Below are 16,130 nucleotides of genomic sequence, written 5' to 3'. Positions count from 1 at the left end.
GTCATTGCACACATCACGAAACACACGATTTGGTGGGAGAATCAAAATGTTAACTTAAATTAATTAATTTCTCAGTGAATAAAGCATCGTTTGCTGCCGGACAAGTGCTGGGGACACTATAAATCGCCAAATCTTTCAAAAATAACAAAATTGTATTTTGTCTGCATGGCCCCCTTAACTGTTTCGCGACCGCAGAAAAATGGCCAATTTTGAGTGCTTCCAGAAAACATTTTTCTTCTCTTGAGCTACTGGACACATTTAGCATTGGTATGCATAAAATTGTAGCTTAAAGATTCCTTTTTCAGAACCATAACATCAGTTTTGTGAAAGGTGTAATTATTGAGAGTTTATAGGTCAACAAAACAAAAAAAAGCGCAAAAAGGCATACACAAAACACAAATAGGTGATTTTACCGAGCCTAAAAATTATTTTAGGAATTCTAAGATATGAAATGTTTCTACGCTCCTCAGCTATGATTCAGTATATACGTCAGCACTGTACACCAAGTTCTGGATTTTTGCCAGCCCACCAACCTAACGGCCCTGACGGCTGTGCCACTCCGCGAAGCCACACGAGAGTCAGTCGGTCTCTCTAAAATATGCAGCCAAGCATGCTTGTTTGTGTTCTCAAACAAAATTCTTATCACTGCAGTGGTAAAAAACCAAGAAAAAAATTTTAGCGCCCTTGAGAAGCAGCATGTGTCGCGCCGCAGTGCTAATTTTGCATGAGCACCAGGCTATCTTGAAGGTAATAACGCGATACGGCGCGGTGCAATTGGCAAAATATCCCCACCACATTAAAGTAATACCGCAGTCGTCGGGTATTAGGTACGTTTTGTTTATAAATACAGCGCGACATCAAAAGCGAACCTTCTCTGGCAGCACCTGTTGAAATCTGAGGCTGTTGAATGGGGCAGTCTTCATTAGAACTAAAATCTGAAGAATCCACATTGTTGCTGGAGTCATCACTGCTTCTGGGGTAAAGAAAATCAGCAGCAGCAGTGGGCAAAGTTCCTGAAGCTGCTGTCCGCCTTTGCAGAGTGCGCAGTGAAACAGAGTGCCATTTTCGCCCAGCTCGCCGCTACCGTGTGTTGAAATTTCACTCGCAACGCTGTCTACCCGTGCGAAACGTAAAAAAACGGCAATGAAACTGAAAAAGGGGTTGCCAACGGACACGCCAGATGGCATCATTTGTCTGGATGGTGCAGTTTTTAGTTTTTGTGAGAGGTTTGAAAATCATTGTTCACCCGTGCACGATGGCCTATGGCATGGTCACAAAAGAGTTAAGGTTACACGAGTTATTAGGATGCAGTCATGTCTAGTGTGTGCTGCGAATGTGGCCTGAACCAGCAGTGAAAGTATAATAAAAGCGTCACCACTTGCCTTTGTGGGCAGGCCTATTAGAACATGTGGAAGCAGGTCAACTTGTTAAAGGAGTACTGACACCAATTTCGGCGTTAATATTATTGCACAGTTTGCTTCCTTTTCTCAACAGAATGCCCTGGCTGAAATATGAGCAGCCTGTGACACGAAGAACACACTTCAATTGAATCTCATTTATCGCGCCGACGGAGCAGCATGCGGAGCGGCACTGAGCAAATGGACATCAGCGTGACATCATCTTGTGAAAGCCAAAAGAAGTGACGCTACAGTACTCGTCAAAAACTTGTGACGTCACTTCCCGCGCGCGGCCCCGCGAGCGGCTTCGCGAGCGGGCACCGGCGCATTCACAAACTGGTGCACGTAGCCAGAACTACAGGCATAACCGCTGCCCAGAAAGGCAATGTTGGCAAAAATAAAGTTCCGCACACGGAAAAGGAAGCGATAATATAGCCTGGAATCGCAATAAAAGACGCCATCGGGACTTTCATTGAAAGTGGTCATCGAATTTCCGCCGCAATGGTAGGCCTAGCACCTTCAGGCAGCTCACCCGCTTAGCTCCAGCGGCGGCGCGGTCGAAACAACGCCCCCACCGGCCTCCCCAGTGTTTTGACGTCCGCACAAAGCGGTGAGGTCATGCCAGGATTCTGTCATATGCGTCTTTCGGGATGAAATTGCGGGAATTTGAAACAAACGATTATCAGGCCGTTCAATGTAATTAATTATCGCGCGCTGAAGTATTTAAAGTGCTGTTTCGGGTTCACCAGAGCATTAAGCATCGATAAAAGCAATAAAAGTGGAACATAAAATTTCCGTGTCAGTACTCCTTTAATTTTTTGATGGCCCTAGGCTGTGGTTGCATTCCACACAGAAAATGAATGGCTTTTTTTTTTACCCAAATTTGCATCAGTTTTACAGTGAACTAGCTTTGGCTTTGATTCAAGTTTGCCTCACGGTTCTCTGTTCCAGGCAGGTAGGAAAAATGACAGTATTACTAGAATGCCACATGTTGCGTGAAGAAGCAGGCAGTCAGATTTTTTCAAAACTTCATGGGGCCTAGCAGCACACTGTGCGGCGCCTTCTGGCAGAATTGATAAGCAAGAGCGGTACTCTTACGTAAATTTAGTGAAAAAGCAAGCTTTTTTTTTGCCATAACAAAGAACATGTTCTGAAAGTCGAGCTTCATATTGGAATTAAATAAAATAGCCGTGGCTGAAGCCAATACAATACGTTTTTGCGTATGTGTGCGCGCGAAAGGTTGCGCTTTCTGGTGTATGATGGCAGCACTGTTCTTTCTGTGGAAGCTTGTAGTCCTTGTAACGTCTTAAGAGTGTGTCCATTGCAGGTGGACCTTGCACTTTGCTTCGTTGAAGATGCAAGGAAGAAAATCAAGTCCTGTGAACAGGAAATAATGGACGGTAAGTTGTACTGCAGGGAACTTAGTGTGCAGCTTGAAGAGTGTATTCTTCATTTGTGGTCTTACGTCCTGCGTACTGTGCAAGCTGGCCCAGTTCAAGGTTTCAGTGCAGCGTTTGTTTGCAAAATAAGCCTCCGTTGTCCTGCAACGTGGTTTTGCATGCCCCGCACGCCTAGTAACTCCCCCTGGCATAACTTTTTGGGTGCAGCCCTTTGGCACCCGGTACTTGGGTTGCTACCACTGAACCACCAACGCCGATATTCAGCTCTAACCGAGGAAGCAGAGTTTACAACACAGGAAGCTAGCGACAATCTTATACCCCTGCCAAACGGCAAATTTAATGTCAAACCCGTCAAATGTCATTCGTTCAAAATGACATTAGGGACCTAATGAGTTTGCGGAACCCATTCGACTGCATTCTGCCAGCAAATGTATTATCTCGACACCAGAGACTCTGCGGGAATGCCCACCCAAAACAGATTACTAAAGTGTCAGTAGCATTATAATGTTTTACATGTGTACAATTTTTAGTCATTTACCCGCCGCGGTGGCTCAGTGGCTAAAGCGTTGCGCTGCTGAGCACGAGGTCGCGGGTTCGATTCCCGGCCGCGGCGGCCGCTTTTCTGATGGAGTTGAAAAGCAAAAACGCCCGTGTGTGCGAGATTTCGGCGCACGATAAAGATCCCCAGGTGGTCAAAATTAATCCGGAGCCCTCCACTACGGCGCGCCTCATCGCCTGCGTTGCGTCGGCGCGTTAAAAACCCCAGAATCAATCAATTTTTAGTCACTTATTTATTGATATGAAACATGCTGAATAGATATAAAAAAAACTGGTAGTCTCGCTACAATGTTCAATCGTATTCGATAAGGTGCTGCAACTGTGCTTAAAGGGCATTCAGAAGCGCAGTAAGGTGTTTAAGCTCTTTTCGCTCAGCTTTTGCTAATATTGAAGAGCTTACTAAAATATTTTCTTTACGCAAGTTTCGCTACTGCCACCATTTCCAAATAACATTAATTTTGGCTGTGTAGCAGCGGATAAAAAAAAAAAATGGCAGTAAGTCAGACGAATGACATTTGATGGGAATGACATTAAATTTGCCGTGTGGCAAGGGTATTACACGCACTATCACAGAGTGTGCAGTAGAAGTCAGAGGTAAGATCGCTAGACAGTATACTGGTAAACTTTCCCAGGAGACGAAAGATTTAATTACGAAACGGCAAAGCATCACAGTCTCCACCCCGGCTGACAGAGTAGAACTAGTGGAGCTTTCAAAGTTAATCAGTAAGCGTAAGATAGCTGACATACGGATGTATAATATGGAGAGGATTGAGCATGCTGTAGAAGACAGAGGCAGCCTGAAAACAGTGACGAGGCAATGAGGCATGGGGAAAAATCAGGTGTATGCACTTAAAGGCAAGCAAGGCAATTCATCACAAATAGGGATAAAATAGTTATAGTAGCCGAGGAGTTATATGGGGATCTGTACAGTAGCCACGACATCCAGGATAATACCAAACGAGGAAGTATTTCAGAGGAGGTAGACACCCCACCAATAACAACAGAACTAAAGAAGGCCTTGAAAGAAATGCGAGCGGGCAAAGCACCTGGTGAGGATCAGATAACAGCAGACCTCTTGAAGGATGGCAGGCAAATTGTACTAGAAAAACTGGCAAACCTGTATACACAATGCCCAATGACAGCGAGTGTACCGGAATCTTGTAAGAACGCGAGCATCATCCTAATCCATAAGAAAGGAGACATGAAGGACTTGAAAAATTGCAGGCTGATCAGCTTACTGTCAGTCGTCTCCAAGGTACTTACCAAGGTACTAGCTTAAAGAATTTCTGCCACTTTAGGTTTCAGTCAACCCAATGAACAAGCCAGGTTTCGTAAAGGCTAGTCAACAATAGACCATACTCACGGTCAATCAGGTGACAGAAATGCGCGATACTCAACCCCTATATATAGCGTTCACAGATTAAGAGAAAGCATTTGACTCGGTCGAAACCTCAGCAGGCGTTGTGAAATCAGGGTGTAGATGAGCATTACATAAGAATACTAGGGGATATCTACAATGGACCCACAGCTACCATCATCCTCCATAAGGAGAGCAGTAAAATACCTACAAGGAAGGGCGTCAGACAAGGAGACACCATCTCTCCAATGTTATTCACAGCATGTTAACAAGAGGTATTCAGAACATTGGATTGGGAACAGGTGGGCGTAAAGATTAATGGAGAATACCTCAGTAACCTCAGATTTGCTGAGTCTTGCTGAGTAACTTGGGGGACGAATTGCAAAGCATGATTACCACACTGGACAAGCACAGTAGGATCATAGTCCTGAGAATTAATATGCAGAAAACTAAAGTAATGCTCAGTAGCCTCGAGAGAGAGCACAGCGGTTTGAGATAGATGGTGATAAAGTGGAAGTGGTAAGCCAACCGTGAGGCAGAGATAATTAGAAGGATAAGAATGGGATGGAGTGCATTCGGCAGGCATTCTCAGATAATGAGTGGCAGCCTACCATTGTCTCAATACCAAAACCAATAATGTGACCCGGGATTCCAACCATAAGGCAGAGATAATTAGAAGGATGAGAACGGGATGGAGTGCATTCAGCAGGCATTCTCAGATAATGAGTGGCAGCCTACCATTGTCTCAATACCAATACCAATATGTGACCCGGGATTCCAACCATGAGGCAGAAATAATTAGGAGGATAAGAATGGGATGGAGTGCATTCGGCAGGCATTCTCAGATAATGAGTGGCAGCCTACCATTGTCTCAATACCAATACCAATAATATGACCCGGGATTCCAATCATGAGGCAGAGATAATTAGAAGGATAAGAATTGGATGGAGTGCATTCGGCAGGCATTCTCAGATAATGAATGGCAGCCTACCATTGTCACAATACCAATACTAATAAAGGGTTATAAACTTAATGCCGAGTGCTTGTGTAATTGTGGTCGTCTGCTCGACAGCTATCGAACTTGCAGACTATGCTTTATTTCACTGCGTGACGACCTTGGCGACGGTGTGGATGCACTGGCTCACGGAGGGCTGCGACAGCCACGGGTAGCGAAGAAAGGAAGGGTGCATAACACATGGTCCTCTACGCTGAGCCCGCTCGGCCGTTGGCCAAGTTCGTCCCTCAGCTTGTCGCACAGCCAGCACACAGTTTTCTTCGAGAGGCGGAAATGCTGGCGGGATGCTTCTACGGGCATTTCAGAAGCATCTACGGTACATTACTTCTCGACTGCCGTTTTCCGCCGACAAGCCAACAACAAGATGATGGCCGGTGCATTCATGACTGAACTTCCAAAACCGTCTGTTTGAAATTCAGATAGCCTGTTCCAAGAAGCTGAGGTTACATACAGTAGGTCCACCTAGCTTGCGTTATGTCACATGTTTGCTTTTAGCCAATCAGGGCTCGCTCAAAGCGGACACTTTTGAAACGGACAAAACACGAGAATGCCACCCCTGGGTCAAATCCCTTTGCAGAATGGAAGGGCGCTGCCATGGGCGTTTGCAGTAGCGCCACTTTTATGTGTTGAAATTGCTATTGCCGGAATGATGAACTGTGGTGCATCCACGGTATTCAGCTAGCATGCCTGTGACCCAGTGCATAGAAGTCGAACATCTAAGTTCCTAAGTTCTGTGCTCGCTCAGTCTTCAATTTGGCTGTCATGGTTTCTGCACCGAAGCCACAGAGGCATACGTTTTGTGGCACTAAAACATGCCTTTAGAAACTTCATCTAGTGATACTACCTTTAGTAGCCCATTTAAAAAGTGTGTACTCTGTCTAAGCAACCTACGCAAGAATGTTTGAGCACTGTATAGCCTCAACCCGTGTTACTGCGCCTTAGTATGCTAGTGTGTAGCTTGCTTGTTTTGCACTGCGCTTTGTCATATTCACCTTGCTATATCCAGGGCTTGGCCTCAATGCCAGCAGCTGTTACAAAGAAGTCTAGACCTTGTTTTTAGCATGGATAGATTTGCTCCTTGAAGTGTACCACATGCAGTCTACATGGCTGCGTCAGCAGTGATTCATACCCAATTGCCGGCCCTGTCTTTTCCAGAGATGGATGGCCTGCTTTATGTCAAGAAGCGCGAGGTGGCGGACAAGGTGTTTGCAGAGAAGAGATACTTCCCTGTGCACCCGCTCACAAAGAACGAATGATTGGCTTGCTGGGTCAAGAACATGTGTATAGTTTAGCTGGCTCTGGTGCTGGTAGACCAGGTCCATACTGTGTATAGCTGTTTCACGAGATTGAAAGGCGAATTTGTTGAATGCTGTGCGAATACGAAGGATTGTTGTTAATAAATTGTCTGGTTGTTAGGCCATTGAACATGGGTATGCAGTGTTGATTCGCCATGGACATGGCAGCGTTCAACCGGCGAATGATTTGGAATGGTGAACCGAGATTGCATGCATCTTGAACAGCACACAAAATGATGAGGAAAGACATTCTTTCTCCTCCTTTCTTGCTGTTTTTATGTGCATTGCTTAAAGGGACACAAAAGGCAACCAGAAAGTTGGTTTCAAATGAAAGTGTGACCTTCCCATAGCCATTTTAGCCTTCATTCGGTGCTGAAAGATGCCTCAATTGCTGAGAAATCGATAATCAAACTGCATTTTCTTTTCTCATTTCCCTTGCGGCGATTCCATGATGCTAACACTAGCTGCTGCAGTCGCTGTTTGCGTTACGATAAACCAGAAGCAAGCAAGGCGGTGATGTATAGCGGAGAATTTAGTCGAATCAGTTGTGATTTCCCGAACTATCACGCCCTTCGCGGCTGTGGACCACTAAGCAAAATGTTTCTTCATGGGACCAATGATCGGTATCGACACTTCGTTGAAAAAAAAAAAGCACATTGTCCTTTTTAGGCCGCGTGAATGTTCGCATAAAACCGACCGCTTGTGTGCAGCCCTTGCACGCTGCCTCGCATAGCGGCCACACCACCAGCGTGGATGAGTTGTGCCATCAAGCGGCAGCTAAGAAAGACGTTGCGTACGCCAGGCGTGGCTTACACTGGAAAAATACTGACTTTAGCTACAGTAAGCGTTCCCTTGTTTTCTTTAGTACAGCAAAAGCACGCAGAGGGTCATAATAAAATCGACTATGCACACAATACTGTACAACAGTCACACAATTATCTGGGCAAGTATTGCACCGAAACCGAAATAAGCTTGTTGGCTTTTCGGGTTGCCAATGATCTATTGACTCAACTCCCGTGATATTGTTTCTAGCTTTTTAACATGAAAGTGTTTTATGCCGGGGTCCACCAAGATCTAACTGGCGTCATATCCGTCGCTGAAATGACATCACCCGAAAAACTGAATTGATGTGGCAGTGCCGGGATTCGAGCCACGAACTCTGTCGCCACAACGGGAGGTACGAAACGCACTCCCGACTGCGCTATGAACAGAGGCGTGAATAGGACGCCTTCCTTTCAGATGGTGCTAGCATCAAGGAGAGGTGAAGTAAGTAGTGCATCATGATGCTAATGAGCGCCAACAGTTGGCGCCTCGATGCCCGCGCCTACTACGTGTACGGGGACCCGTAGCCTGCGGAGAAGCCGACTTGCAGATAGCGCGGTCGTGACACGGTCCGCAGCTGCTTTCGCTGCAGCGGACCGTGTGTTCACCGAACGATTTGCTGACAACCCATTTGGTTTCGTTCGCACAGATGGTTTGCGAGAACCCGTAGTTTCAGTCGGATTTACGCAATGCTCCGACGCGCGCAATCCAGTGTCTGGCGTTGATGCGTCTAACGGTGCCATACCGACGAAATATAAATAGTGACATGAAAGTTTATATAGATGCACAATAAACAGTCAACTGCTCCTGTGAAGGCACATTTCACTTTCGTGTTTTACCAGTTCCTATGGAAGAGGGAACGACCATTTTTTTTTTTTGTTCTTTGACGTTCAAACATTACACCACAAATAAACGTCCAGTTGAGGTTTTATGAATTTGTGAAGGCGTATATTTGTCATGCAATTTTAACCACTTCCGGTGCAAGTTGCACGGTACGGACAGTGACAGTGATACGGGCCTTTAGATTGTCACTGTTTCCTACCTTATTCTAAAAAAGCCACGCAAAAGAGTGGTGTATTTCTATTCGTGGGGATCTAATCTTTCAATCGATAGAAGTTGTATTTTGTTTTCAGTGTTCCTTGAAGTGCTAGCTTTGGACTGCATAGGTCATGTAATACCACTGCTACACTAGCGTCCGAATGTCATTTGACTCAAATGCCAAGTTGTGCTGCTACACCACGTTTCGAAATGTCGTTCGGCTCAAAATGACATTCGAGCCAAATGAGCACCGAGAAAGACATTTGGGATTTCAAATGCTATTTCTAGCACACTCGCACGCAGTCTTCGATCGGCAATAAAAAATATAATACTTCTGTACGTGAAACACAAAATAGTTTTGTTTGTGGAACTTTATTCACTGTCGATTTACTTAAATTATGAAATCTACATATTTAATTTTCATACTCTCAGTACCACTGGGTCAGTTGCAAAAAAGAAAATAAAACTACGCAAACAGCCACCACATTAGAGTCAAAACTGGTGTCTCTTCTAATTTGATATCATTTTACTGCCTTAGAGTGCTCCTAAATTTGATTGTTGTTTTACTGTATGAAAACGGAACGGGGCGACAACAGCGGTAGCTCGGCAGATTCTGAATGGCATTCGAAGCACCCCATTTGAGCCAAATGACATTTGGACCCTAGTGTAGCTGGGGTATTAATTTCGGCTTAGTCCATCCTATGCATACTGTGGTTAGTCTTGCCACAATGCAGGATTAATTCCGAGATCAAATTGCTAAATATTAAACATGTTGACAGGTGATGCATACATGTGGAGACTCGTTAAGGTCGAACCCTGCAGTACTATTCACTTTCTGGCATCGACCAGTGAGCACACCGATTCGAAGATGTCTGCAGATATGCGCCTTAAATATTTCAAACATTTAATCTTCAAGTTGGACATACGTAGGTTATACTGCATTTAGGGAGAGCCCTTCACACTACTTGTCCATACTGAGGGTACTCTGTACTCCAATTGCAAAGAAATTTTATACTTGCAGAAATAACCTTGCCACTTTAATTTAGCTATTTTTTCACTTGAAAATACTCACACAAAATCACATTTGGTAAAGTAATCTACCTAATTGCTTTTCTTCGGTGCATGTGAGGGTTTCATTTCTGGCAGTCCATAAATGTCATAGGGTTTAAAATGTCATAGGGTTTATGCAAGAGAAACACGAACTTGTCCAATCCAGACTCGCAACCATGTTCTGCGCGTCTACCGATTAGAAAAGGGAGGGAAAAAAATGTGTGGTTGTCGAGCACTGCGTTAATTCTCTTCTGCAGCCAACTACTGCTGCGCAACCCCTCCCCTGCTCCAGCAAAAGTAGAGGTAGTCAGCAGCAGTGGTAGCTTAGCTAGTAGAGCACTACATGCAAAATTTGAAGGTCTCAGGTTTGTTTCTTGCTGACCGTACAGCATTTTCTGCACTTTGACCTCTCGATTTTTCTGATCACACAAAAAATGAGCTCAACGTTTTGATGTGGCTAGTCGAGCTGTGCATCTTTTGATGGCCAGCAAAAAAGGAACACCAGAGTGGCGAACAGCCAGCCCAGCAAGGCACTCTCAGCATGGCCCAGCCAATATCCCACTGTGACAAAAGTAGGCTAAGAATGATCTGGCTTCCAATTTACCATTACAAATGGCTGCTCAATTTTTGCCACACTGGCCAAAGACCTGCACCACTAAATGTTTATATTTCACGTTATACTTGCCCAAGTTTACAGCTGTAAAACAAGGCCATTAAAATGGGAGGCGATCTTTTGGCACACGTGACCGCCCAGCATGCATTACTAAAAACCTGCTACGGCCATTGCAAATCCCCCCACCACAAATCTACCATTAGTGCACGTACAACAGCTCCCAAACCGGAGCACCACCAGGTGTAGGCCACCCGACCTAAAATAAACAGTGCAGCAAATAGAGTCCAACGCCGGTTTATTAGGACACGTGCTGAGGGGTGGAGGACCCTTAGAACTTCGACTGTGGCCGCACAGTCGTGAACCTGGGGGCATGGAAGTTCCGGCTGATCCTCGAGGGCAGGGGGAACTTGATCTTGCTGTCCTGGGTACCAGAGAGAAACCAAGGTGTTGCACAAGCTGCTTTTGGGCCAGATGCTAGTGTGCTATGATCCATCCACCACACCACTAGCACCAGGCTTCTCGTAAAAAGTGAAATAATTGGGTGGCAATGTGTAGAACAAAAACACTGCCCTCAGCTTGTTAGCCAATGGTTCAGTGCACTATTCACACTTACAGTGACAGTGCATGCGACAAAGGCCAATTTTCTTTTGCGCCGCTTTCTGACCAACAAGGTTTGAGAAAAGAAACCGAGCTGGCAAACGGTACAGGGCGCATCAACTGATAGCCTACACCAGAACACAACGTGCACTTGGACCAAATTAAACAGGGGGGAGAGAGAGAGAAAGAGAGAGAGAGAGAAAAAGCTTTAGCTTGCAGCAGGGCAAAGCAGGCTGGGCAATGGGTTTTAGACACAAACATGGGGTTAAAATCAAAAGGAGGCAGGTCGGCAGACCCATGGCAACTTTTGATTCCCTCAGCCAGAGATGGGTGTCGGTTGGGTGTAGACACCCTTTTCCTCAAAAGCAAATGTGTTGAGCCTTTGTCACCGGCCCAGGATATTCGCAGCAACAGGTGGTACGCACAACTTCGCAGAATTCAAAATTTTGAAGCCTAACAAGTAGCGGCCACACAGCTTGGATATGGTTTACTACCGTGGTGCAGATTATTTAAAGGAGCACTGACACCAATTTTCGGCGTTAATATTATTGCACAGTTCGCTTCCTTCACTCAACAGAATACCCTGGCTGAAATATGAGCGGCCTGCGACGCGAAGAACATAGTTCAATTGGATTGCATTTATCGCGCCGACGGAGCAGCGCGCGGAGCGGCACTCAGCAAATGGACATCAGCGTGACATCACTCCAGGAGAGGAAAAAGAAGTGACGCGCAGCGCTCGCCAAAAACTCGTGACGTCACTTCACGCGCGCGGCCCCACGAGCGGCGAGCGGGCGCAACACCCTCTCAAGCGGGCGCCGGTGACGTCCGCACAAAGCGGTGAGGTCAAATCGGGAGGCTGTCATATGCGCCGTTCGGGATGAAAGCGCGGGAATTTGAAACAAACGATTTTCAGGCCGTTCAATGTAATTAACTATCGCGCGCTGAAGTATTTGAAGTGCAGTTTCAGGTTCGCCAGACCATTAGGCATCGATAAAAGCAATAAAAGTGTAACATAAAATTTTCGTGTCAGTGCTCCTTTAAGCTGCACGCAAAAATGATACAACCTCGACAAAAGCGTGGCCAATGGCGTGCTTGCCAGTACGGAAAGTAAAGCCAGAAGCAACGAGAGGCTCACGTGGAACTGCTTGATGTGGGGCCTGCGGCACTTGGCGGCCGGGATCTCCTCAACCCGGATGATCTGTATGGACGATGCCCGTGCACTGTGCCGAGCACCCATGTCGCGATCTGCACAGACGCCACAGTGGCACTTCCCGCAGACTGTGCTGGCAACAACCACCAGCCCTGGCAGTACTCACAGCACTGGGTGACAGCAGCAGACACGGTCATGTCGCGGTACTCCCGGTACATGTTGTGGGTGCCACTGCGGGAGTTGTACCGCAGCCACACACCAAAGTTCTTGACCTTCGTTGGCGTCTTGTCGTAGATCTGGCGTGGGAAAGACGGAAGGCGGGATGCTAGAACAGACTGCCCGTGCAGGTGCTGTGCAGTGACAAGTTACAAAAGCCCTCGCTTAATTAGCTGCTCTTCCCATCCAAGGTGATGGGGATGAATGAGCTAGGCCTGGCGACACCAAAGGTAAAGACCACTCCATAATAAACTAAATGCTAAACAGCAGGTACCACTAAGGGTTTAACTTTGTTCGGCCCAAATGTGCTCTTTCTGTGGTGTGTTCAGGCACCCAAAAGGACTGTAGGCATATTGTTCAGTGCAAAATCCGCGACACAGGGGCGAAAATGCATGCGACAAATGTCTGGTTTCTCTAGCGCCATTTCTGACCAATCGGGGCATGTGCAGGCCTTGACTGGGTTTTTGTGACGCATCGTCCAGATGGTTGTAAGCCCAGGGCTTTGGTGTGGATGGCAGAATCCATAAGGCGACCAGTCTTAGTGGGCAGGTGCCATGGGCACACTGATCCAGTTAACACTGCGATACGTGGCCAACTGCACTCAAATTTCAGTTCAGTCAAAGTTATTTTGCACGTACAGCACTTCCCACTAAACCAACTGGGACATGACTGGTAGCCCCATGAAATGCACTGTCAAACAGTTTGAAATGTTTAAACGGCTCCGTTGCAGACGATGCTGCACCGGCCAGTGGATTATGCAAACAGCCACGAAGCGGAAATTACTTTCTGGCACGCGACGTGCTTTGTCCTTTGGCTAGCCAAGAGAACCAGTCGGGTTCCGCTAGGCGTGCTTCTCGAAGGGCTGTCGCCCGAGCAAAGTTGTTGCACGCAGGTTTGCTCCCACCGGCTGCAACATCACTTCACCCTATACTCGGTTACAACTCAAGAACGGCACCACCTCATGTAGTGTATCACTCCGCCAAAGCGCCGGACCCGTGACGTCAGTGTGCGCGCGTTTTGAAAGGGGTTTGCTATGAATGCGTGATATCGTCTGCCTTGTCTCACGCAGTTTGTTTGTTGTCACTGGAGTCGTTTATAAGCATATTAAGTCCAAAAAATCACGGGAACGGCTCACGCCATGTTCAAAATATTCCCAGTAACGCCCTACTTGCGCCGCGTGGAGAAACATCCGGCTACGGTGATAAGGCACAGCGGCAACTTCCGGTGCCGTTCCTAAGTTGTCACCGAGTATAGCTGTAATGGCCTTGCTCTTCTCAATTTCGGTTTCAAATTAGGCAATTTTCGCTGGTCATTTGCGCCATGCATACGCGTATTTAAGGTGCCATATTTTGTAAATCATAGGCAGACTGTACAGAAAAAGAATAGAATTTTTATTTCATGTTCGACATGACTGGGCGAGAGAAAAAGCTGCTGTGAACAGCTTGACGAGCTCGCGCCCCGTCTTTTGGAAAGTAAGTCTAGTTTTCAAGGGGTCGAAATTTTGAGTGCAGTTGGCCGTAAGACAGGCATGCGAACTTCAAGAAGTTACAGGGGTATCTAAGCTTTCCCTTATGATGCGAGAAAGTGCACTATCCGCCACCACTTATTTGTGGGAGTATGTGCGGGTACGTTGACATAGCTGTCAATTTGTAACTTACAGGTCATGAGCCTTTGACAGCTGCTGTTATCACTATCACTAGCTGATCCCCCCCCCCCCCCCCCCTGGGAATGAGAGAAATGTAAAATAGCTGGCTGCAATGAGCTAACCCCGCACCTGCACCAAACTACTGTAGGTTGCACATGCTCCAGTCATTTGTTAGCTGCCTTACTTCCCATAAAAGTGCTGCAATGAGCTAACCCCGCACCTGCACCAAACTACTGTAGGTTGCACATGCTCCAGTCATTTGTTAGCTGCCTTACTTCCCATAAAAGTACTACATTGGCTTCCCCACCAAACTGGTTAAACGACAAGCTCACAATCCTTTAATTCACAGTTTCCAGCATGGCCCACACTACAGGGAAGGTTACCATCAAAGCCGATTAGTCAACGCCACATACATTGGCAGTTATTTGGACTATCTATCAAATCCACCAAGATGGCGCCTTGGTTCCTTTGCACCCGCCAGTCTGTTCTTACATCATCTTGGCAAAGTACATGGCCCCAATTCCCCAAGGGGAGACCAGCAGATGGAAACTCACACGACGCAGGGACACAATCTCAGAGTTGGTCTTCTTCATCTTCTTGAGCCTGCGCGTGAAGTACCAGTAGCGAGACTTGGCCACAATCTTGTCGGGGGCGAATATCATCATCTTGTACAGGGGCGGGAACTTGTTGGCGGCAGACGGCAGGGGCCGCCCAATGATCTCATACTGTTTGAGCTGCAAGAGAAGAGCGAACGGAACCGTTGCAGCAAGAAGTCGCGCCCGGAAGCCACCAGCTACACCTAGAGGACAGTACCTGCTTCTGATCCTTCCGCTGGCAAGCACACAAACAAGAAAAACAACGGTTCACTTTTAGACGCGGGTACTCTAATAACCAAGTTTGGCTGCCGAGGTCAGTACAACGCAAAGACAAGCGGGGTGTGTCTAGTCGTCTTTCCTTGTGTCCTCGTTTCATGCGCAGTTTCCTTTTTCTTTATGTACCAACTAGCCTAAGTTTGTATTCTACTTAAGCGGGGCTCCCTCGAAGGGCGCTTCGATATCATGTGCGACCTTTTACTTGCTCAATGCTGTGCCAACATTGCTTGCATACAACAGGTAACACGCACCTGTCTTGAAATATTTCTACTTTTCTCTTTTAATAACACTCTTCTCCTAAAGTCGAAGTTTACTGGCCCATGTGCGCTGCTCGTAGAGCTAGAATAACACTAATCACAACGGATAGAAACAAAACAGCCACTGCAGCGGTGTTGCGAAGCTCTTGACGCCAGGTTTTCACGTCTAGTGTGCGTACAGAGCCAAATTTTGGAGTAAAAAAACATTATTTGCTAACCTAACCTATGTCATACAGTTATAAATGACTGTGTTCATTGCAAGCCATGCCAGATTTCGCTCAGAAATTCAGCCCGGTCAATATGTCAGCGGAGCGCCGCCGAGGCTTCTCGCCAATATCTTTAGAGAAGATTTACTGCTTATCCAACACAAAAAATAAAACAAAAAGAAAGCACAGACATGTGCTCACTTCATTCTTTTCTGGAAAGACGAACCGTAGAACCAACGCAATTTGGGTATCAAAGATGAGTTGATTTAGGCCTAGTCTACCTGCCGCAACACGTGGACACAAAGTGGCAAATGAGAGCTAGAAGCAATAATCAATTAATACTTTCTGTGAAAAGAAAGTGTAACTTCGTTACTAGACTCACATAAACACTAATAACTGCCCTGAACTTAGATAATAATTTACAAAATTAGCAAAACGAATCACTTACCAGGCCGCTGGCCTTCATCTTGCCGACTATGAGCACAAAAAGGACGGAAAAATAGCCTCGCAGTCGGGGGCTAAAAATCAAATCAAATTTTTGTTTTTATTTAAAAAATAAAGTAATAAGGTAATTTAAAATAAATAGCAACAAATTATATAATGAACTTATAAACATGCTGATAATATAACTTTTTTTACGTT

The 16,130-nt window shown here is 46.2% G+C and overlaps 2 protein-coding genes and 1 long non-coding RNA gene across 3 annotated transcripts in view; 1 reads left to right on the top strand and 2 right to left on the bottom strand.

The window, feature by feature from the left end:
- LOC144152924 (complex I assembly factor ACAD9, mitochondrial-like) overlaps window positions 1-7,152 on the top strand; it is a 43,005-nt gene extending 35,853 nt beyond the window's left edge. Inside the window, exons 17-18 of the mRNA XM_077684496.1 lie at window positions 2,725-2,797; window positions 6,883-7,152. Of these exons, the coding sequence (XP_077540622.1) occupies window positions 2,725-2,797; window positions 6,883-6,983 (174 nt within the window). The 3' untranslated portion in view covers window positions 6,984-7,152. The remainder of the gene's footprint in view (window positions 1-2,724; window positions 2,798-6,882) is intronic.
- A 3,671-nt stretch (window positions 7,153-10,823) lies between these two features.
- Rpl18a (ribosomal protein L18A) lies at window positions 10,824-16,024 on the bottom strand. Its single transcript, XM_077684498.1, has 5 exons — window positions 15,937-16,024; window positions 14,708-14,887; window positions 12,459-12,588; window positions 12,278-12,387; window positions 10,824-10,966 (listed from the first exon to the last, which is right to left on the bottom strand). The coding sequence occupies exons 1-5, from the start codon at window positions 15,952-15,954 to the stop codon at window positions 10,874-10,876; spliced, it is 531 nt and encodes a 176-aa protein (XP_077540624.1). The 5' UTR covers window positions 15,955-16,024; the 3' UTR covers window positions 10,824-10,873.
- LOC144152927 (uncharacterized) lies at window positions 15,680-15,940 on the bottom strand. Its single transcript, XR_013319250.1, has 2 exons — window positions 15,871-15,940; window positions 15,680-15,769 (listed from the first exon to the last, which is right to left on the bottom strand). It is a non-coding gene; the product is annotated as an uncharacterized LOC144152927 (long non-coding RNA).
- Window positions 16,025-16,130: the final 106 nt, after the last annotated feature.

The sequence above is a fragment of the Haemaphysalis longicornis genome, unplaced genomic scaffold (genome assembly GCF_048455015.1).
Source record: "Haemaphysalis longicornis isolate Haplotype H1 unplaced genomic scaffold, Haemaphysalis longicornis Haplotype H1 scaffold_9, whole genome shotgun sequence".
In the NCBI taxonomy this organism is placed as follows: domain Eukaryota; kingdom Metazoa; phylum Arthropoda; class Arachnida; order Ixodida; family Ixodidae; genus Haemaphysalis; species Haemaphysalis longicornis.
The sequence above is the reverse complement of the archived record's forward strand: the minus strand, read 5'-3'. Positions and strand labels throughout refer to the sequence as shown.